At 47.6% G+C, this 23,183-nt stretch overlaps 1 protein-coding gene across 1 annotated transcript; it reads left to right on the top strand.

Annotated features, from left to right (window-relative positions):
- The first annotated feature begins 1,042 nt into the window (after positions 1-1,042).
- FFAR4 (free fatty acid receptor 4) lies at positions 1,043-19,977 on the top strand. The gene is made up of 3 exons (XM_074373932.1): positions 1,043-1,729; positions 10,792-10,920; positions 19,310-19,977. Exons 1-3 carry the CDS (start codon positions 1,163-1,165, stop codon positions 19,697-19,699), a joined length of 1,086 nt encoding a protein of 361 aa, XP_074230033.1. The 5' UTR covers positions 1,043-1,162; the 3' UTR covers positions 19,700-19,977.
- Positions 19,978-23,183: the final 3,206 nt, after the last annotated feature.

Here is a 23,183-nt window from a genome sequence, read left to right as displayed (position 1 = left end):
AAACGATTACAAGACAGAATGTGCCTGGCAGTATGGCAAAGGGGAGGAGGGTGAGAGTGTGGGTGGCAGGATGGTGTCTGGCCAGGGAAGTGGTCACTGGGTCTAGGGTCACAAGCACACTTTCATTTTCTAACTACCTAATTTACTGTAACAGAAAACTGGGCAGCAGGGGTGTAGTGAAAATATCTGGGCGGGGCAGGGGACTGGCTTTTATTACAGGGGCTACTCTAGACAAATCACTTCTTGCTGTACTTCAGCTTCCTCATCTGTAAGGGGATTGGATTGTCTGGTGCTTCTCAAATTGGGGTACCCAGGGCACATTCACAGCCTGTGTGTGCACCTTGGAGTGTCTGTCTTTCTGGGGTACCAATTTTATTCAAGATTTTGGGGAGCCTACTCTTTTTGCATGAATACATTTTACATTGTTGTTCAGAATACAAAATTTACATGGATTTTAATTACAATAATTAATTACTGATGACATTTCATGACAATTACTACATGCCAAGTGTGAATCTTTTTATATGATCCTCACAATTACCTGATGAGATATTATCATCCCCTTTATAAATGAAAAAACTAGGGCGCAGAGAGATGAACCAATCTACCCAGTTACATGTTAATAGGCAATGATAAAACAAACAACCCTTCCCACTCAAAAAAAGAGAACTCGGCCCATTGCAAGGGGCCTTGGGATTAACCCTCAGGCCCACAGGGCTTCTCGGTGAAGCCTGAACAGCACAGGCCAAAACGATCTCCAAAGTTCAGTTTTAGCAAAATCAGTGGACTTAAGGGCTTGGCACACCGGGTGCCCCTGGAGGGTGAAGGAGGCTGGGGAGGCCTTGTAGGATTTCTGAGGGTTCAAGAGGTAGGGTTTCTGGGCCCCGAGGGTGCTCCACATGGGCCAGAGGGCGTGAGGCCTCTGCCAGAGCTGCGGCATCCCTCCCAGCCCCGGGTGTTTCCAGCCAGAGTCGCAGGCACTTCCTCGTTCCCGCGCGCCCCAGGCTCAGCTCGAAACGCCCAGCGCCGGCGCTGCTCAGGTGGGAGGGGGCCAGAGGAGAGATGTCGCAACCGCCTCCCTCCCTCTTTCCCCGCCTAGGCGCTCAGTCACCTCCCAGATGAGCGCACTCGCAGACGGCTGCGGGGCCGTGGGGAGCCGGGCATGTCCCCTGAGGGCGCGCAGACGGCGGGCACTGGGCCGGCGCGCAGCCTGGAGAGGGCCAACCGCACCCGCTTCCCTTTCTTCTCCGATGTCAAGGGCGACCACCGGCTGGTGCTGAGCGCCGTGGAGACCGTGGTGCTGGCACTCATCTTTGCGGTGTCGCTGCTGGGCAACGTGAGCGCCTTGGTGCTGGTGGCGCGCCGACGGCGCCGAGGCACCACCGTCAGCCTGGTGCTCAACCTTTTCTGCGCGGACTTGCTCTTCACTAGCGCCATCCCTCCTGTGCTGGCGGTGCGTTGGACCGAAGCCTGGCTGCTGGGCCCGGTCGCCTGCCACCTGCTCTTCTACGTGATGACCCTGAGCGGCAGCGTCACCATCCTTACGCTGGCGGCCGTCAGCCTGGAGCGCATGGTGTGCATCGTCCGCCTGCAGCGCGGCGTGCGGGGCCCAGGGCGGCGGGCGCGGGCGGTGCTGCTCGCGCTCATCTGGGGCTACTCGGCGCTCGCCGCGCTGCCCCTCTGCCTCTTCTTCCGCGTGGTCCCTCAGCGGTTCACCGGCGCCGACCAGGTGAGCGTCGGGCTGTGTGCGCTGGGCAGGTGTTGGCGGAGGGCTGGCAGGCGGGATCCGACGGAAAGAGTGACCTGGGATGATTATTAACAAAAACAACGAAGCAATAATAAGCCATTTGTTGCGTTTAATCGTCGCCGTGCCCGGTTCTGTGAAGTTTTATCTCTTAAATTTCACTGTGACCCTACGATGTAAATTCCGAAAACGCCCTCCAAAGCCTTGTGAGTGGAGTCCCCAAAATGCCTGTAAAGCGCTGGCTATTGAGAGGTTAGTGAGGAAACTGGGGCTTCGCGGCCATACAGAAGGAACTTTGGGGACCCGGAGTGACTAATCACATTATTAGTGAATTCTGCTTTTTCGCCGGGTGCTACAGTACCCTTATTATCATACCTATTTACAGATGAGGAAGCTGAGGCACACAGAGAGTAACAAGCTCAGGGTATCTCTCCCTTAGTGCGAGTAGGAGCTGAGATCGTGCTCAGCAGATTCAGGATGGGCTGGATAAGGGTCCGGCTTTGAGAAGTCGCGGGCATGTGCGTGTGCGTGTGCGTGTGCGTGTGCGTGTGCGTGTGGTTTAAGGGCTTTAGAGACCGAGACTCCAGATCCAGTGCTGCCTCTTGGGGGAGTTGTTACTTCCCTTCCCGGAGCCTCAGTTTTTCCAACTGCAAGACGGAAGGATTAGACTAGACCACGGCAGTTTACCCTGGGAGTTTTGGATAAAGAGTGGCTTCAGAGCATCCTGGGGGCCCGAAATATTCCCAGGATTCCAAAGGCTGAGCCCCTGAGCTTTGTTCTGGGCAGCGCGCCCAGAGTTGTCATTAGGATCGTAGCGGAGGTCCATGATCTGAAAAAGACTCTGTGGAGGAGGGTTCCTGACATTGGCTCGAGTCGGCTTCAGTCCTGGCGGTCGAGAATCGCCGGCTCGGGTCTGTTTCCATCGCTGCCCTGCCGCGCCGCCGCGGGATTTGAGCGCGGAGGTTCACCCGGGACACCGGACCTGGTTGGCATTGGGTGTTAGGTTCTGTGCGCCTCGCGGGGAGGGCCAGGAAAAGACAGAGGTCTGTGCGTCCCCTCGCTCGGGGGTCTCCCCGAGGCTGGGTTCTCCGCCCCACCCCTTTCCCTACGGAGGGCGCTGGTTTTCCCGCCGCGGGCCAAGGGACACGAAAACTCAACCCTGACCCTAGGAGGGAGTGTGGGGCGTCCCGAGCAAGTCCGGCAGAAATCACAGTTCCCAGAGAGGCCGGCGCAGTGACCAGAAGGGCTGCGGGGTAGGGAGGAAGGGGAGAAGGCTTCCAACTAGGGAGGCAACACAGTCTGGCTGGGGACCCTGCGTGTGTCCTCCAGAGCACGGACCAGAGGTGGGCTTCTTTGGGCGTTTCCCAGACGGGTCTCTCACACACAGGCCTTTTATTGGGGAGTGAAGTCTGCATCCTGTGTGGGCAGTGGGGTTTTTTTTTTCTTTCTTTCTCTTTTTAACATAAATCAAAACTAGAAGTCTCTTTCCTAATAGTTTATTTCTTATGTGGATTACATTGTGAGGTATTTGTTTGTTTGTTTGTTTTTGTTTTAAGGCCTTGAATGACTAACAGGCAGGAAGCATGTCAGGACTGTGGTATTTGGTCAAAGAACTTGTAAGCCTGTAGCCAGGTTCCCTTAAGTGGGGACCAAGAAAGCTGGTATTAACTGAGCTGGTGGGGCGCCATTGGCATGGGCAGACCAAGGACCCTGGCTTAGTGGGCAGGCCTGTCCTCAGTGCAGATAGACCTAAACTCTCAACGGATCACTTGGTGCTTCTAAAATAAGCAGAAGCCCAGACCTCACCCCAGGCTAATTGGATCAGCTGGGAGCTGGGATTCTGCCATCAGTCTTCTTCTTCTTCTTCTTCTTCTTCTTTTTTTTTTTTTGTAAGTTATTCTCTCACTGAGTTACAATGTTTCTGAATTGTTCACCGAACTTAAAGGATTCAGCCCCTCCCTCCCATTTTTTTCTTACAGAAAAATGACATTCAGGGAATTAAATTAGATCAAATACAACTTCTCTTAAGGGTATCTTTTGTTTCCAGATGTGTATCTTTGTCTCTCCCCCCTTTTACAATTGTTTTAGGTACACTCCTACTTAACTAACAAACAACACTAAAAAAATGAGGCTCTTGTTACCTGCCAGCCAAAAGCCCAGACTACAACTGCTTGCTGACATGGACACAGGGTTGTTGGAGTGGGAAGGCCTTCACACAGATGCAGACCTTCAGAGCCTTGCCATTCTGTGTTTTACACCAGGTAGGGCATCTCTGGGTAGTTGGAGCCCTCCACAACACTTCCAGAATGACCAGAGTTGTATGCAAGGTGCTTCCATGGAGATCTGTGTTGGGGTGGTCTTCCCTCGGTACCCTCCTTGGGGCTGCACACATAGACCCCCTTCTTGTTTTATTGCAGAAACACTTGCTTGATTTTAAGAGCTTTGGAGAGAGATTTGGCCAAAGCCCCTGGGAGAAAATGGGTCTGTCCGGCACCTCAGAAGTTTGGGGGCTAGGTAAGCTGGCTGCAGGAATCCCGTACCTTGAAATTAGTAGAAATGAGGCGAGGGAGCTTGTAATGAAAAACCAGGACAGTGCTTCCCAGCTCTCCGTCTTCTGTCTTTTCCCCATCTGCCCCCCAACCCCCAACACACACATATATACACCTGCCAGTACGCCAACAAACAAAACTCCTGGTTCCTCAAGGGCTGTTACTTGAGCATGTAGGAAATATCTTATTTTATAGATGCACAAACCGGGACTCATTTAAAAAAAAAAAGAGAGAGACAGAGAAGGATCCGGTCTAGACTGAACTGAGACTCACATTTAAAATTAGCAAAAGCTTGTTTTCTCAGTTCTCTACTCCCAGCTTCCTGGCTGTAGATTCTGCCTGCCCCCTCCTACTTGGACACTAAATATGAAAGTTTTGGATGGGGGACATTTTCCTGCCCAAAGAGAGAGAACTAACTAAACCCAGGCACATGCTGGCTCCCTCCCCTTAAGGCACACTGGCCAGGGAAGCCGTGCCTCTCATAGCCTTCTGGTTATCTGAACCTCCCCACATCCCCAAAAGGAACATAATTACCTTTGTCCATTTGGGCAGTGGGTGCCCAAGTGTCCAAGGTGACCAGACTCTCTTAAACTTCGCTGAAGGGAGGATGAAATGATAGACATTCTAGAAAATGCTAGATAATTCGGTATTAGGAGTCAAATATTCTGAGTTTGAATCCCATCTCTGCCATTTAGGAGCTGCAAAACAAAGACAAGGGATTGCATCTCCCTATACCTCACTTTCCGAGTTTGCAAAATGCACACAATAATAATATTGACCTTACAGGATTATCGTGAGGACCAGGGTTCAGTAACTGTGCTAACACCTGGCACATACACAGTTAAACGCTGAAGAATTGCCAGCTATGATTAGTTTCCTTCTCTTTGGTTATAAATATTTTAAACACTTTTCAAACAGTATGATATGATTCTTCTGACTGCTATAAAATAAAAAACTGCCATTTTAGGAGGCTGGACCCATCCTAGCAACTTAGACATCTCAGCCAGGTCAGCTCAGCCTGTTCCAATGGAATTCCTGCCTGTGTGTGCTGTGGCGCTGGTGGGGCGTGACCCTCATTGGCAGGTGGGGATGACTGTCCACCCTGGCCAGAATGTGCTGCCCATTTATTCTGCAAACATTTACTGAGCACCTCTCCCTTCAGCCCCCACCACGAGTCACATGATGAAGACAGTGTAAGTGTACTGATCACGCAGATTCTGGTCCCAGATCCTGCCACAATTTAGTCCCCATGGTAACCCCACAAGTAGATGTTTTCAAGTTTATTTTCTGAAGGAGAAGATGCCTGAAGTCACGGAACAGGCAAAGGATGAAACCAGAAGTTAGCCCTGATTCGTCTTTTCCTCCTGGTGCCTCTCCCATGAGTTCATGCTTTGAGGAAAGTGCTTGGGCCCACTGCTCTGCCCTGCCCTGATTTCATACCAGGCCATTATGCCGTCATGTCTCTACTGAGTGTGGGCTGTCTGAGAAGACAACTGAGTTTGCTTACCTTTGTTATGGTATACTATATAAAAGTATCCTCTAATAGACTATGTAGTCTATTAGAGGATGTCTTTAAGATATAGGAAAGTAAGTTTATCTTTTACATGGATATGTTCTTTCTTTTCTGCTGGGAAGCTGATAGGAGAGGCAATATATAGCAAGGATTCCCAGTTCCTTAAAATTACATTGGAAGTCTTCCATTTTGTTTGAAGAAGTGGGGCAGGAAGAACTATTTACAAAGGGGCCCCTGGGGTTACTCCAGAAAGAATCATTAGAGAAGCTGATAGGAAACAGCTGGAATTTGTTGGCATCTGCAGAGGAGTCAGCTGGTGAGGGGAGGGGTCAGTCCCTGAGCAGCGCCTGTAGGTAGATATCCCCATTCACAGGGAGTCTTAAGAAAGATGGCTGACATCACAGCTGAGTGTGAAGATGAGAGGCAGTTAGCCAGACAGGGATGTGGGGGACTGGAGGGACATGACAGGAAGAAGAAGTAGCCCACATGTCAGCAAGAGATGGTGCTGACAGGGCTGGCAGGAGCCAGCTGGAGAAGGGCCAGGTACACACTGTTAGAGCATTTGGACTTACAAGGGGAGAGATGGCCTGGTCTGCAAGGGGGTGGGTCAGTGAGAACGAGATATGTGGTTGGATAGCTTAACAGGCAGAATCCAGAAGTTCCCTCTGAGTGGAGAGGGAGGAAGAAGAAGGCACAAGGCCAATGCTCAGGTTTCTGGTATCTTGGGGAATGGCGGCTCCGTGCCCAGAGTCGGTGATTTCAGGTGGTGGAATCTTTGGGGGTGGGACACTGGAGGCTGGAAGTGCCTGTGAAGCATCCTGTAGAGATGCCCTCAGGGGAAGGGGAACAGTCTAGGGTTCAGGAGGAGACGGGGCTGAAAGAGTAGACTGCAGCAGCATCTGAAAAAAGGAGCCATGGAAGTGGATGAGATTGCCACGGAGAGATGGAGATTGGGATGGGGGCACAAGTCACCCTCAACCACACTTAACACCGTTGTACCTGGCCTCCCACTGACATCCCTTCTGGTCCGGACACTGAGCTCAGCCTCCTGTTCCCCTGGCTGAAGCCCATCCTCCCAGGCACCGCTGACATGACCCCTGCTGGGTGCAGCTACCTGGTGACTCCACTGGCACCATCACTTATAGCTCTCTGGGCACTTCCGGCTCGCTGCCCTGTATTGAAGTTTCCTGGTGCTTCTCTCCCTCCCTGACTGCACTATGCCTCCTTGAGGGCCTGATCAAGCCTTGCCCATCCTCACTGTGGCCTCGCAGTGGCTCAGCCACCATCACTTGAGTCACAAGCGTCTGTCGTGGGCTCCACCAGCTCTGTTTCTGTAGCTTAGGAACAAAGCAGGCCCAGCACTTTTGGTTTTCAAATTCCCCTTTTAAAATCAGGAAACATTTCAAATGTGCAGAAACAGTACAGAGAATATTGTAACACTCATGCCCCAACCTTCAGAATTTGACTCACTGCTAAACTACAAGTCACAGCCCATGAGAATACCTAGAAGCCAAATGACTTAAGTCAAATGGATTTTCCCACAGAAACAAAATTAAAACACCAAGTTAGATCTATGACTGTGGACTTGGTGCCTGCTTTTTAATTTTTAAAAAAATTTTAATGAGAATAAACTTGCATTTAACCAGTGATACCATACAAAGCTTTCTAAAGAGCATGCGGTCAGTCATTTAGTCTGCACAAGCTGGCCGCACTGTCTCCTAGCTCACATATGGGGGTGCTGGGCAGAGCTCTTCTGTTACTTCCTCACATAGTCCTGCCTGGAGTGAGAGCCACAAATCAAATGGTGAAAGGGCACGTTCATTAGCGTCACGAAATTTGGGAGGCTTCCTGGGGTGGGTTCATTGTCTTTGTTGAAAAAATAGCCCATTAGGTTTGCTAAGCTCTCATAGTAATCTGTGTTTGATATTTGATCATCATTTCTCTTAAAAGTTAATTTTTACTGCCATTTTTTCACTCTTATAAAAGTAAGGTAGGCACATTATAGAAAATTTAGAAAATTCAGATAAGCCAAATGGAAAAAAATACCCTGAGTCCCATCTAGAAATAGACGCCGTGAATGTTCTGGAGTGTGTCTTTCTAGTCTTTTTCCTATGCCTGTGGTGGGGGGCTGTGTGGGCAGATATCTGTTCAGTCACACCGATACATTTTCTTCAACAATACAGGACTAATACAGGCATATTATTTCAGTATCTATATTTTTGCCTCAAATGCAGAAGGAATACCTTCTTCTATTGTTACACATTCTTCTGCAAAATCTTGTTAAGCCTGGAGAGGGCTGGGTAGACATTTGGAGCTTTTTTTGTTTTTAATTGAAGTGTAGTTGATTTACACTGTTGTGTTAGTTTCTGGTGTACAGCATAGTGATTCAGTTATACACATATGTATATATTCATTTTCATTATAGGTTATTACACACTATTGAATATAGTTCCCTTTGTTATATAGTAGGACTTATTTTGTCTATAGTAGTTTGTATCTGCTAATCCCAAATTCCTAATTTATCCCTCCCCTGCCTTTCCCGTTTGGTAACCGTAAGTTTGTTTTCTATGCCTGTGAGTCCGTTTCTGTTTTGTAAATAAGTTCACTCGTGTCATTTTTTAAAGATACCATAAATAAGCAAATCATATGATAAGCATATCTTAAACATATGATATTTGTCTTTCTCTGTCTGACTTACGTCATTTAGTATGATAATCTCTAGGTCCATCCATGTTGCTGCAAATGACATTATTTTATTCTTTTTTATGGCTGAGTAGTATTTTATTATATATATTATATGTATATGAATGATGCTATGGATAGTGATATATATATATATACATATCACATCTTCTTTATCCAGTCATCTGCCGATGACATTTAAGTTGTTCTATGTCTTGGCTATTGTAAATAGTGCTGCTGGGAACATTAGAGCACATGTGTCTTTTTGAATTAAAGTTTGGAGAAGGTTTTTAGAAAGAGTTGTGGACCCTTGGGGGCTTTAAGAAATGGTTCTGGGGTCATCTACTTTTCTGGCCTCCCTCCCGGTACATTTTCCAATCACAAGTATAAGAATTAGAGACCAAGTCACATTCAGAGCTGGAATCTTTTTCTTCTGATGGCTGCTTCAACATATCTGCCAATATATGTTGCCCACCAATGTACTGGAATGAAGGGTCCCTGATGGGCAGAAGTCTGAGTACAAGCAAAGCCTGCATATATTTCCCAAAGAGCCATGATCACCACATTGCCAATATTCAGAAGATCCTTGATAGACACAGATTTCTTTCCAATCACCAAATGTGGAAAGCTCTAATCAACTTTCTCCCATCAGGTGTGCACGGGGGGATGAGGATGGACTGGCAAGTTTTTAGAATGCCCAGTGCATTTGTGAGCCATCTAAACAAAACAGGAAAAGGAAGCAACATTCTCATTCCCCCTTTCAAGGTACAAATATAAGTAAAGCATCCTTCCCTGCTTCAGTTGTCTAAGCGTTTTCTTGGCGGGTCCCTGGATAGCCTTTGTAACCACTCAGCTCTTTGCAGTTGAGTAAAAAGGACTACATCTTTAGTGTTTTAGAAGGATGTTTCTAAGCCTAAGTTTTCTCCTCTGTGTAATGGGAAAAATAGTAATATGAATTTCAACAAGGTTGCAGTGAACACTCTATGAGATAAGGTATGTAAAGGGCTTCCTGGCACAGAATAAATGCTCAGTGAATTTCAGATATTACTATTTTCTGTTATACTGAATAGGAGGAGCAGTGACTATTTGATTGTATTATAAGTTTGACCATGCGATTATGATCCATGTTGGGAAATGATAAAAATTCTTTGTCTTTGCTTAGTATAGCATTCAATAAATGTTGGTTAAATGGACAAATGAATGAATGAATGATGCTATGGAAAATGATACTTCTTCTGGGCAGTGTTTAAGATATCTTGCCCACCAAAAATCAGTGATGTGGTCTTTTTACACAGAAGGTGCTTCTCAAAAATCTGTTCTGCATGCCCAGAAGTGCTTAGGGCTCTTGTTTTCTAAATAGTTTTGTCCTATAGTCAAGCAGGCACAGGATATTTGTGTTTGGGAGGATGGATAGATAGATCTCTTTTCATTGACTTATTTACTCATTGGAAGAAATTGTTGCAGCCACTCTTAGTGACTATCTAGTGAGGTCCCAACAGGTTGCGTGGTTTGTAGTTAGTGTCAAACATTTGGATTCAGCACAACAGCATGATAGCAGCAAGGTCACAAACCTTCACACTCTTCTGCCCCATCTCAGTGGTTTTCCATCTTGAATTGATGGCTGTGGCTGCACCTTTGTTCTGGTGCTGTCGTGTGCTTACCTGGAGGAGAGGCACATGAGGACAGAGTTCCCGAGTCTGGGCACCAGCCACTGTCCTGGAGTAAGCCAGGGCCGCCTTGATGCAGCTTGGCACATTTCAGACGTTTGAACATCCCCCAGGTGAACACTTAATGCCTTAATGTAGACCCTGTTGCCTTTAGCAGACAGTGTGACTGCACTGAAACTTCCTTCCTGGTTCTGTACGCTTGTGTGTAGCATGTCACTTCCAATCTATGTAACCTTTCAGGGGTCAGATTTTTCTTCATGAAGGACTTGGCAGAGAAAGCTCAAAGCCTCTTTGTAGCTCAGTCCAGGGATGTAGCAAGAGCGCTGGACCTGGAGTCCTGAAGTCACGCCCCGAAACTGACTCTAGCTCTTCCCAGCCGAGGACCTGTGGCCTGTGTACCTCCCCTGGAGAATGGAATTATAATTATGGTGATTCTGAGAGTCAGAGGCAAATTATTTGTAAGGGAGCTGTGTCGGCAGTGAAAGGGGTTCTGGGATTTCTTGTGATACTGGTTGTGTAACAGCATAACACAACCGCATTAACACAGCAGTGTAACAGTGCTCCCAGCTGGGACTGAGCTAAAGGCCAAGGAAGAAGCCAGCGTTTAAATGACCCTCTCTTCCCTCTCGTGACTAGGAGATTCTGATTTGCACACTGGTTTGGCCCAGCGTTGCCGGAGAAATCTCCTGGGATGTGTCATTTGTGACTTTGAACTTTCTGGTCCCGGGACTACTTATTGTGATCAGCTACTCCAAAATTTTACAGGTAAGTTTGCTTCAAGAGCCATGGCTGAACTTCACTCGGGCTTGGGGTATTTCAGGTGGAATCTTAGCATTTCTAGGTCAGAAGTTACATTAGAATTCACACTAGTCCAATCCTGGTTCACTGCCCAGATCCCTCCCTCTGCAACACGAAGGAACAAGAGTTCAGTCATTTCTTAAAGTCGTATCTTTGTGATTGTTATTATTATTGTTTGTTTTTGAAATGAACAATAATAATATTTTTGTTGAACACTAAAGTGATACAAACTCATTAAAAAAATTAAAGACATAGAAACGTGTAACACAGATACTAAAAATCTAATCTACGCCCATTGTTAACAACTTAAAGTACATTTTTCAAGTTATTTTTCTTATAAATTTACATATATATATACATACTCCTATTCAACGTGTGTATGTGTATATATATAAACACACACGTGTGTGTGTATATATATATATATATATATATATATATATATATATATATACATGATAAGTCCCACTAAATGGTCAACTACAAAATATCAACTATTACCAGGGTTCAGCCCAATGTTTTTGAGATAATACTCTCTGCTCTATTACTTCCTTTTTTTCTATTAGCTTGTAGCGTAACATCTCTCTGTATCAGTTCCTGTATCTCTGCCTCATTATTTTTATTGGCTTCATGGTCGTCCATCATACAGGTGTGATATAATTTATTTTATGGGCTTTTGGGTTGTGTCCATTGTTTCCCCGTCACGAACAGCAATGTGGTGGTAAAGAAGGTACACTTTTAAAAACTTTTATTGAAGTACAATATAAGTACAGGAAAGCACACCCAGAATATGCACACAGGTCACAAAAAGTGACCACAATCCCAGAAGCAGCACCCAGAAACAGACCATTACCAGAAGCCCCTCCTGTACCTTTCAAAAGTGCCCTGAAACAGGAAATGACCTCTACCTTTGAAGCGATATGTACAGAAATGTAAGAAAGACTTGTCGGTCTGTTTAATTTGGGGGGGGGTGATTAGGTTTGTCTATTTGTTTATTTAATGCAGGGACTGGGGATTGAACCCAGGGCCTCGCACATGCTAAGCACAGGCTCTACCACTGAGCTATACCCACCCCTGAGTGTCGGTCTGTTTCTTACCTCTTGAGGCAGCCCATCTGCATGTGCTGCGCTGGCCCAGGCACACGGCATCTATGTGTGTTTTTGCTCATTGTAGAAGGTTCACTGCAAGACCTCTCTGAGGTTTACAGTTGTTGAATCTTGGTTTTATAGCATATAATGGGTCATTTGGCAAACAAGCATATTGAAGTGGAGCCCTGTAGGTCCTGCCCCCTGTCTGGCCACTTTTATGGCCCTTCTTTTGTAGCTGAGGATCTGTCACCTTCTCCGATGCTTAGGACCCAAAGCCAGGCCAACCTCCATCCTGGTCTTCTAATCCCCGGTCCTGTGTGAGATGACCCCCATGTTATTCCCCACCAATTGACTTGTGACCCCTGTAAGTGACTCCCTGCCTGGACTTGTTCAAGGGTGTGAGGCAGATTCAGGCCTAGAGCTGAGTGCTTGTCTGTCAGGTGCTTGCGGTGGGGGGCTGGCATATGTAAATACTATGTAAGTGTTAGTTACTATCATTACGTTAAAAGAAAAGAAGTGAGAGGGAAAGGAAGAGAAATGTAGAATGAATTTTTAAAAAATTAACAAATATTTATGTGATATTTACAGTGTGTCAGGAACTAACTCATTTAATTCTAGCCAGAATTACAGATGGGGAAACCCAGGCAAGAGAGGTTGAGTAACTTGTGAAAAGTCACACAGCTCTTAAGTAGCACTATCAGGACTTAAACCCAGGCAGTCTGGCCCCAGAGTCCTAACACTTTAATTCCTCAGACTTTTGCTAAGGATCTGCTCTATGCAAAGTGTTGGAGGGGAGTAGAGAGTGGTCAAAAGTGAGCAGGTCATATTTTCTATCTAGAAGGAGCTTTAACACAAGAAAGGGAAGAGGGAGACAGACAACGGTGCTGCTACTCAATGCAGTGAAACCCTGAGACACAGGAAGGAGTGATGCTGAGACTTTCAAGCTGTTAAATGCTACACAAATGTACAGAATGAATAGGGAGAAAAGAAAGTCAAGCAAAAGGCTATGAAAGACAGACACGGAGATATGAAAGTGTTATTTTAGTAACTTGGCATTCAGTCCTGAATCTGCCACTTACTTGATGTGTGGCTTTTGGCAAGTTACTTACCTTCTCTGAACCTCCATTTCCTCATCTGCAAAATAAGGATCATAACTCCAACAGTTTAAGAATTTTGTGAGACACGTAGGAGATACTACTGGTGGAACTATGGTGAGTGTTGTGCCTTCCTGTAGCAGGGGATGAATAAAGTATATCTGTTGTTATCTGTTAGGCAAGGCTGTTCTTCTAATCCTCCCAGAGCATGTAGGGAAAAGGTCCAGCTGAGATTTTTGAGAGAATAAACAGCAGGGCTCAGATTTGGAGTATGGCAAGAACAAGGGTCCAGTGCTGGTGGAGGGCTGGTTAGAAGCTGGCAGTGGCATCCAACATCTGGTTGAGCTCCTGAGTCCCACTCCTGAGTCCCTTGGAGGCTGAGGGCTTTGATCTGCCCGTTTTCACTCTTGCCTCATCCTTCTCAGCTGCCTTCTGAGGGGGCACTGACTTACTCTATGGAAAGTTTTCCCAACCCCTCCATCTTTTCCTCAGGCCAGGGCCTGCCTGGAAACATCCTAGGGGACCTTGAGTCCTGATGAGTTGGGGGAGGTGTCCCCTTATCCACCTTCCTCTCACTGCAGCTCCAGCTACTCTGCATAGAAACCCATGGCTGGTCTTCAGTTCTTCCCAACCCAGACCCCAGGACAGCTCCTGGATGAATCAGAGTATCTATCATGACTCACAGTGATGAAACAGTGCTCTGAGTAGTGAGTCAAAGGTATAATTTAGATACCATCACTTCCCTCACACATGGAGGAAAATCTAAAATCTTCACCTTAAGGCCCTGTGTAATCTGGGCCCTGCCTGCCCCCTCACTTCCTCTTCTCCACCTCCTTCATGTCCAGTGGGCCTTGGGGCTATTCCTCACACATGCCAATGCACTGCTGCCTCAGGACCTTTGCACCTGTCATTTCTTCTCCCAGATCTGTCCTCTAGACTTCTGCATGGGCACTTCATTTAGGTCTCTGCTCAAAAGCCTCTTCTTCAGGGAGACTCCTCATCTTTCTCCAGTCCCTCACTGCAACTTCTCTTCAAAGCACTTCCAACCCATGTCATATTCCCTTTGTGTGCATTTACTTGCTTATCATCTGTCTTGCCCAGTAGAATGCAGCCTCCACAAGGGCAGAGACTTTGTTTTGTTTCCTGCCATAGCCGCATGCCTAGAACAGAGCCTGGCTTATTCATTGTCGGTGCTCAACAGACACTCACTGAAGGAGTAAGACACAAGCTTGGATCACATGGAAAGGGCCAACAGCTCCTTCTCCTTTGGGGCTGTGGGAAAACCACTGGACAAAGAGTCATAGGACCCGGATTCTAGTCCAAGCTTTATTACTGTGTGTCCTTAGGCAAGTCACTGAACGAGTCATGTGAGTTTCCTCTAGCCAAAAGGGCCTCGGGGTCTTGTTTAACACAATAAAATGAGCGTGCAGATACAGTAATGTTTTGAACAGACCGCTAGACTTTCATATGAAAGACATCTAGTGTGATTTTGAAAAATCACAACATTAATGCCAGTATAAGATGTAAAAAATATTACTTTCCACCCCACTGGCAAAGCTGACTACTGCCCATTCCCCAGGAGGACTAGGACACGTGGCCTCACTTTGCACCCGTGGGCAACTTGGCAGCAGGAAAGCCGCCAGGCAGAGTCTGGGCAGGTCCCAGAGCCTAAGTGTCTCCCACTGAAGCTCCTGATAACTCAGACACTGACTCTGACTTTCTGCCGAGCTTTTTCTGTCAAGAGCATAACTCTGCAAAATCAAAGGATCATCAGTGTTAATTAGCTATAGTCCTAGAGACACAATTAGCAAATCACTTGAAGCCACTGGACAGGTAACTCTAGCACCCACCCCTTTCCCACCAGCCCCACCCCTCACCTATTGCTACCGCCTCTAACTCAGTTTCCATCTTTAGGCCTGAGAAGTGCCTCTTTCAAATCACCCTGACTTTTATTCCTCATAAGCAGAGTCTCCCCTAACGCGCTCTCTAGGACTGCATGGGACTTGAGATGTTAGAAGGGGTTCCATGATCAAAGGAGTTTGGGAAATGCTGGGTTAATCAACGTTCAATGGATTTCTTTGCTGCAGACCTTCTCAGAGCCTTTATTATGCTAATGTACTTTGAGAATCTTCAACTCCGGAATAGAGTAGGCAGCGTTGCTAAATCTGACTGCAGATCCCCTTTGCCCCACAGAGCGTTGTTGCTCGGGGCTGGTGTTCCCAGGACTCTTCTTTGGGAGCTGCTGCTCTCAAGTCCCCACCCTGGTTGCTGGTTCTGCTCTGGGTGAGCATGGAGAGCAGGTTTCATCGGGGCTCTTCCCTTCCAGGGGCCACTTCAGTTGCTCAAGGCAATGACCTTTTCCACCCTCTGCCTCTCCTGCTTCCGCTTTCCTCATGACTCAGGTGTACTGTGTATCTCCAGTGACTTTTTCCAATCAATGGTTTCCCAGGGTAATAGTCTCCAGGCCACTCCCTAGTGCCTTTGATCAGGCTGTCCACACTTGCTGGTGGGGCTTGGTTTACATTGTCACCCAGCAACCAACACCATGGTGAGATGAGACGCTTCCACACTTTGCTTTGCAACAGCTTGTAGGTTTCTTGGTCCCCCCTCCCGTTCCCCCACATACACATTAGAACGGAAGTTCAGGGCAGGCAGGGCTCCTTTGTTTCCTGTTGTGCACCTGTAAGAGTGCTGGGCACGTAACAGGGGCTCAATAAATATTTGTTCAATGAGAGAGTGAGTATATGGCCTGAAGCTGGAAAACTGTCATGTCTCTCAGGGTTTCACCAAGAAATGAAATCCCTTTCAGCTAAACGTGAAGATGTTAGGAGGTGAACACAAAACTTTTCCTTTTTCCACACCTGGCCCTCATCCCTCAGCTTTGGGGCCTGCTTGTTGGTGATGGAAGGGAGGTGCACCCTCTGGAAGGATGGAGTCTATTATCTGATGATTCCAATCAGGGCGTTGTGGATTGACCACGCAGGCCCCAGAGGAGACCCACCCCAAGAGGCCCCAGCAGAGCCAGGTCAGCGAGAGTGGCCTCTCCCAGTACCCACCACCTGTCTGCAGCCGTGGTCTGGTGACTGGGGTGGCAGAGGGGTTTGAGGTGGAGCAAAGCCTCACTCATAGCCTTCAGATGCTCATGTGGCAGCGAGTCTCAGTTTAAAAGTGACTCTTCAAAGGACTGAGGGCAAAGCTCCAAACCTGTTGTCCTGGATGAGTAGTTCTCATTCTTGAATGATTGAGATTCGAGTATGTTTGAGTTTATGGAAAGTGAAGATTTCTGGGCCCACTGGGACCCTCAGAATCAGAGTTTCTGAAGGTGGGCCCAATCATTTGTATTTTATTGAGAGCCAGTGACCCTGATGTGAGTGGCCGTGGCCCACATTCTGGGAAGCACTGTCTTCTGTCCGCGCAGCAGCAGTGGTGTGCCCGGCAATGAAGAGTGTCCTCCCTATGGTCCACTTCCCCCACTTGACTGTGAGACCTTGAGCAAGTCACTTCACCTCTCAGAGCCCCCCTCTCTCATCCCCAGAACAATAGATCTGACCCCACAGGCTTCTTTGAAGGATTAAAATTCATCCTCAAAAGTTAATCAAGCATTTAATTTGATCTAAAAGCACATCAAGCATTCAGCCAGCGGCAGAGACATTTTAAACCCTGGACAAAAGTCGACTAGTCCTATCATCTGAACTGGAGGAGAGAGCAAGGGATGTTTAATTATAATGAGCCCATTTTCCCTCTCACTCCCTGAGAATTGTGGGAACTGCAGGTGGAAGAAAATGGTAGCATCAGTCAGTGCTAAAAAAAAAAGAGCCAACCACATATTCACTTAGCCCATGAGTCAGTCCGGTTCCTTGTCTGCTCACAGTCATTGTCAGGTACTTGCCAGAGCCCTGGGCCACAGAAGCCACAGGGCTGCCCAGCTCCCCAGAGAGCTGCCATCTGGTGGGAGTCAGAGGAAAGGATGATGCTTCAAGAGGGGAGGGTATAGCTCAGTGGTAGAATGTGAGCTTAGCATGTATGAGTTCCTGGGTTCAATCCCCAGTACATCCGTTAAAAAAATAATAAATAAATAAATAAATAAACAAACAAACAAACCTAATTGCTTCCCTGGACCCCTCAAAAAAAAAAATGCTTCAACATCTCCCATACTCTATGCGGCAAGTGCCACGTGAGCACCTGAAACCAGGCGCTGCAGGATGGAGTTCCTGGCATTAGAGCTTGGAGTTACAGGCTGGGCAGAAGGATGTCCTCGGATGGAGACATTAGAAGGTGGGAAGGAATTAGTTCACGATGAAGAGCATGGGCTGGAGTCACACTGCCAAGGTTTGAAGCCCAGCTCTGCATCTGCTTAGCCAGGTACTGCTGGGAAATTTCCTTAACCTCTTTGAGCCTCAGTTTCCTCCTCTGTTAAATGGGGATTATCAAAGACCATATGTCACTTGGGAGAATTTAAAGAGATAAGTCAAGTGATATGCAGAGAGCCTGGCATATAATAAGTGCTCAATAAATATGAACTGCCATCCACATTGTTTATTCAAAAAATATCTAAAAGACACTTTTCCAGGGACTGCATCCTTTTTGCCAGGACACTGTGGGCAGCCCAAGCGATGAGGCTGCTATTGGAATCATGCCCACCAGGATGCACTTAGGCTACTCAGAAGTGGCACCATTTCCCCTGTAGCCTACCCATCTGCTGCTGGCCAGCTGTTACCCTCTCAGGTCTATCATCCGAGATCTCGGCTTTCACCTGAACACACATTCTAACTTTGATTCTACACAGCACCTTCCAGCTTGGCTGTGCCAATGTGACCTCTAGCGTGTGTGTCTGAGATGGGGGGTCAGATCTCCGGAGCAACCATCCCTCTGCAGAGCAGGCAGTGCAGGAGAGAGATGAAGAGGAAGGCAATCCTGTTGAAGCCTTTTATGATGTCACTAATCTTCTGCTCAACTGAGCTGGGTTTTCACTGATGGGGGCTTTGACCATTTATCTTCGGTGGAGTGATCTTCTACAAGTTATGCAAATTTCCTGAGATTCAGTGTCCTCATCTCTGAAGGGAGGATAATAATAGCACAAATCCAAAGAGCCGTTGTGAAGGTTAAATGTGATACTTTATAAAACAAATGTGTAGTTCTGTGCCTGGAACACAGGAGGTCCCCCATAAAGTTCGGTGATCCCCATTCTTACTGTTCTTGTTAGGGAGAAGGTGGGGAGGAAGGGGTCCTGTTCACTCAGCGTCTGTTGCCCTGGTCTCCATCACCAAGAGGTTGATCAAAACTACTGCACAGAAGCATTTAAGTTTAATCATAAGATAATTAAATGGCTATCCTTTCATTAGCTAGTTAGAAGTATTCTAAGGAGAATATTTTAAGGCATTCTGATCCTGGAGTTAAACTTGCCCAGACTGTGAATGAGTCTAATTACTTCCCCTCTGGGGATATCAAGAATCTTAGGGGAATGGTTCTAGGAAGGCCAGGGTAGAGCTAACGAGGAGAATTTTGGCCATGAAGTTGCCAGCCACGGTGTGGCCAGCAGTTTGCTCCTGCAGGAAAAGCCGAAGGACACAGGGCCAGACCAAGCCAAGGGGAGTTAGCAAGCCCCACGCAAGGGGCTGGACATTTGGAACTGGATCTCTTCCCTGGGACAGAGGTCACAGGCTGGAAGAGAGCACGTCAGCCTAGTAGGTACTCAGCCCCATCACTTCCTGGACTAACTGTGCACCAGTCTGCCCCCACTGCCACCCCCCACAGCCCCTGCCCACCCCCTCACCTCCTGGCACCGTGATAGCTGAGCAAGTGATCGGGACAGAAGGCCTTCTGCCTCTGGCTGTGCTTAGAGGACAATTAAAATTAGGTGCTAGTGCAGGACACTGCATGTATCCCCAGGGCAGCCTGAGCTGTGCCTGCGGCTCCTTAGAACCTCCGGGGAGGTCAGGCTCTCCCAGCAGACCCTCCGCCCTGCGCCCTGCGCCCGGGAGACACACTTAAATGGCAGCCCCACCTTCTCTCTCACAGACTTACATTCTGTGGGGCCCTTGCTCTCTGAACTGAACACTTCCAAGGCTCCTATTCTCAAAGTACTTTGGCTAAACCCTCTCGCCTTCTCCTAGATCCAACCCCATGACATCCCGCTGTAAACTGTGGCTCCGGCTCTGTCTTGTGTTCCTGCAGATCACGAAGGCATCGAGGAAGAGGCTGACGATGAGCCTGGCGTACTCGGAGAGCCACCAGATCCGCGTGTCGCAGCAGGACTTCCGGCTCTTCCGCACCCTCTTCCTGCTCATGATCTCCTTCTTCATCATGTGGAGCCCCATCATCATCACCATCCTCCTCATCCTCATCCAGAACTTCCAGCAGAACCTGGTCATCTGGCCGTCCCTCTTCTTCTGGGTGGTGGCCTTCACGTTCGCCAACTCAGCCGTCAACCCCATTCTCTACAACTTGTCACTGTTCAGGAACGAATGGAGGAAAATTTTCCACTGCTGCTTCTTCCCAGAAAAGGGAGCCATGTTTACAGACACGTCTGTCAGAAGAAATGATCTGTCTGTCATTTCCAGCTAGTTACTGTTTCTCTATAGGCATGTATTTGTCGCTTTCTGACAAGTCGTGGTGTGTTTTCAAAGGGAGTTAATTTCCGGACCATTGCACCAGTGTATCTGCTTTAAGAAAATGTAACCTATGCAAATACTTATTTACAGCGCCAGTAAATTAAGGGGTGATCATTCAGAATTACAATTTTATCCTTCATAAAAGGATTTGCTGGGGATTCTTTCCAATACGAACTTTTTCAGTGTATTAGTAATAGGATTGAATTTAATAAATTTTTATTTATAACTGTTCAGCAATCTCATCTCCTACGTAAAAGCCACACCTTACTGGTTTCTGAAGTGAGTCTTGGAACAGATCCAGGACCCAGATTTCTCCTCTGAAGCCTCATGGCCCCTCTAGCTCCCCACCCTAGACTTGCAAGGCCGCAGGATCATTCATTAATGTCAAGAGTGCATGAAGAATTTCCAAGGAACACTTCAAGGTGACTTTATTTTTCATTTATAAAGAAATGCCATGGACCCCTTCAGGGGAAGCCTTGTCATGAAATCAGAGAGGAGACAGGATGACTCGAAACATTTGAAAGTGAGAACACGAGAGAGTCCTGTCATTGACCCACTTGTCAGATGCCTCTTAAATGCGTGCTGTGGCTGGTGCTCTTGGTGCTGGGAAAGCAGCAGTGAACTGGACAGCTGTGACTCTGCCCTCATGGAGCTCATTTCCCTTCTAGATGGGAGCAGAGAAACACCAAACACAAGTCAGGAGATAATACAGTATTACAGAGTGAGTTAACATCGTGAAGAAAATAGGACAGTGATGGCAATGTAGGTGAGGTGTTGAGGGGTCTGGGATGACCTTTCTGAGCATGATGTTTGGGCCAAAAGGTAAACCATGAGAAAGAGCCAGCTGTGTGAACTCAGGGCAATGGGACTTTGCAGATGGAGTGGATGCTGTGGCTGGAACAAAGAGGCTGGTGTACTTGTGGGACAGAAAGAAGACTGGTGGAAACGAAGTGAACTGTTTTTCCTTCCAGTTATTGTGTTCTTCATCTCTGTTTGGTTGCTCTTTATATTTTGTAACTCTTTGTTAAGGACTTCTAACTTCTCGCTCTGTGCATGCATTCTCCTCCCAAGTTCTTTGTTCATCTTTATGATCATTACTCTGAATTCTTTCTCAGGTAGATTGCCTATCTTCACATCACTCAGTCCTTCTTCTGGGATTTTTATCTTGTTCCTTTGTCTGGAACATATTCCTCTGCCACCTCATTTGGTCTAAATCTCTATTTGGATTTTTATGTAGGTGGTAGCTTTGAGGTACGTTTCTTGACCTTGGAGAAGTGGCCCTCCGCAGGGCCACTATATGTCCCAGCAGTGCAATCCCCTCTCATCACCCAAAAGCCAGGGGCCAGCTGGTCCCAGGGTAGGGTCCGGCGTGAGTTTGCAGACTTTTTCTGCAGGCTGCGGGATCATAGTTTTCTTGCTTCTGGCGCCTGCCCACTAGTGAGTGGAGCTGGGTCCTGACCCTGTGGAGGGCAGGGCTGTATCTGGGGATATGTCTAGAGGTGGCTATGGTCTCAGGAAGTCTTTAGGCAGTCTGTTTGCTGATGGGTGGTGATGTGTCCCCACCTAGTTAGTTGTTTGACCTGAGGCATCCCAGCTCTGGAACCTATAGGTTGCTGGGTGGGGCCAGGTCTTGGTGCTAATAACCCAAGCAGGATGTCAGCCTCCAGGAAGGAGAATTCGTGCAGATGAGTACTCCCCAATCTGTCTGCCATCATGTCTACGTGTAACCAAGCAGGACCCTATGGGGCCTTCTCGGGTAGACTTCTCCCCCATATCCTCTGCTGTTGCTCTTCTCTGAAGTACCTGGATAATAGTATCTCATGCGTCTTTCCTTAGTCTTTCACTGGAAGAATTTAACTACTTGATGATCATGAGCACGTAGCGCCCAGACCTTCTGGTGCCTGATTGAGCACCATCAACCAATCAGACAGTCATGCACAGCTGTTCACAAACCCTGGGCCGCCCCTCCCTCAGCCGGTCTTAAAAAAAAAAAAAAACAACTCAGCTGAAACCCTTCAGGGTCTTCAGGGTTTTGGGCACGAGCCTCTCGTTCTCCTTGCTCGGCCCTGCAATAAACCTCTCTCTGCTCCAAACTCCGATGTTTCGGTTTGTTTGGCCTCACTGTGCGTTAGGCACATGAACTTGTGTTCAGTAAAGTGTGTCCCCAGGGCGAGCCACAGCTGCACCACCACCACCCCACCTCCCCAGGAGACCCTCCAAGACCAGCAGGTAAGGCTGCCCAGGCTCCTATGAAATTACTGCTTTTGCTCTTGTTCCCAGTGAGTGTGAGCGTTTGTGTGTGTCCTTTAAGAGTGAAATCTCTATTTCCCCAGTCCTGTGGAGCTCCTGCAATTAAGCCCCACTGGCCTTCAAAGCCAAATACTCTAGGGGCTCCTCTTCCTGGTGCCGGACCCCCAGACTGGACAGTCTGATGTGGGGCTCAGAACTCTCACTTCAGTGGGAGAACTGCAATTCTCTAGCTTGTGGGCTGCCCACCTGGGGGGTATGGGCTTTGATTACATAGCGAGTCTGACCCTCCTACCCATCTCATTGTGGCCTCTTTTTTATGTCTTTAGTTGTGGAAGATCTGTTCTGGTAGGTTCCAGTCTTTTTAACTGATGGTTGTTCTGCAATTAGTTGTGATCTTGGTGTGTCCATGAGAGGAGGTGAGTTCCACCTCCTTCTGCTCCGCCATCTTGGCTGCCTTCCGACAAAGTGAACTATTGACTGAGCCTCCACTATGCCAAGCACTGTCCTTGATGCCGAGACAGAAGGATGCTCTGCTGGAGCCCATCAGTTGAGACCAGGGAAATTCCAGGGCTGGATTTCCCATGGTGTGGGAAACCAACATAGAAGTTTATTCTGTGTTCAATGGGCAGCCACTGGAGATATGCAGTTGGAGACTGATGTGACCTGCTATATGTTTTTGAATATTACTCAGGCAGCTGTGCAGGAAATGAACTTTGAGGAGCAAGAACAAAGATGAAGACAAGTTAGGTGGCTGCTGAAGTAGATATAAAAGATGGGGAAGCCGGAGGTGGGTGGCATCAATGAGGGTTGTGAGAAATGATCTTGGTACATACTTTGGAAAAGCAGAGCAAACGTAATTTATTGATGGACAGGATGAAGAACATGAGGGGAAGACAAGATTCAAGGGTGACTCCTGACAGTGGTTAGACGGTAGGGCAGGCAACAAAAGTGGGGAAGACTGGGAGAGTGAGAAGTGGAAGAGCCAAGAGTTTCATTGGGGGCATAGACATTTGAAGTCCCAGTGAGATTCCAATGGAGAGGAGGCAGCTGGATGCAGGGACGTGGGGTGTGGGCTAAAGATACAGTGCTGGGAGTCATCAGATAGTGTTTGCAGATCCATGGTTTTATGAAATATCCCAGGGAGAAGAGAGTGAAGAAACCAGAGCCAGAGAGAACCCAGGGACATG

This window comes from Camelus bactrianus, chromosome 11 (assembly GCF_048773025.1).
Source record: "Camelus bactrianus isolate YW-2024 breed Bactrian camel chromosome 11, ASM4877302v1, whole genome shotgun sequence".
Lineage (NCBI taxonomy): Eukaryota > Metazoa > Chordata > Mammalia > Artiodactyla > Camelidae > Camelus > Camelus bactrianus.
This window is presented reverse-complemented; position numbering and strand designations above follow the sequence as displayed.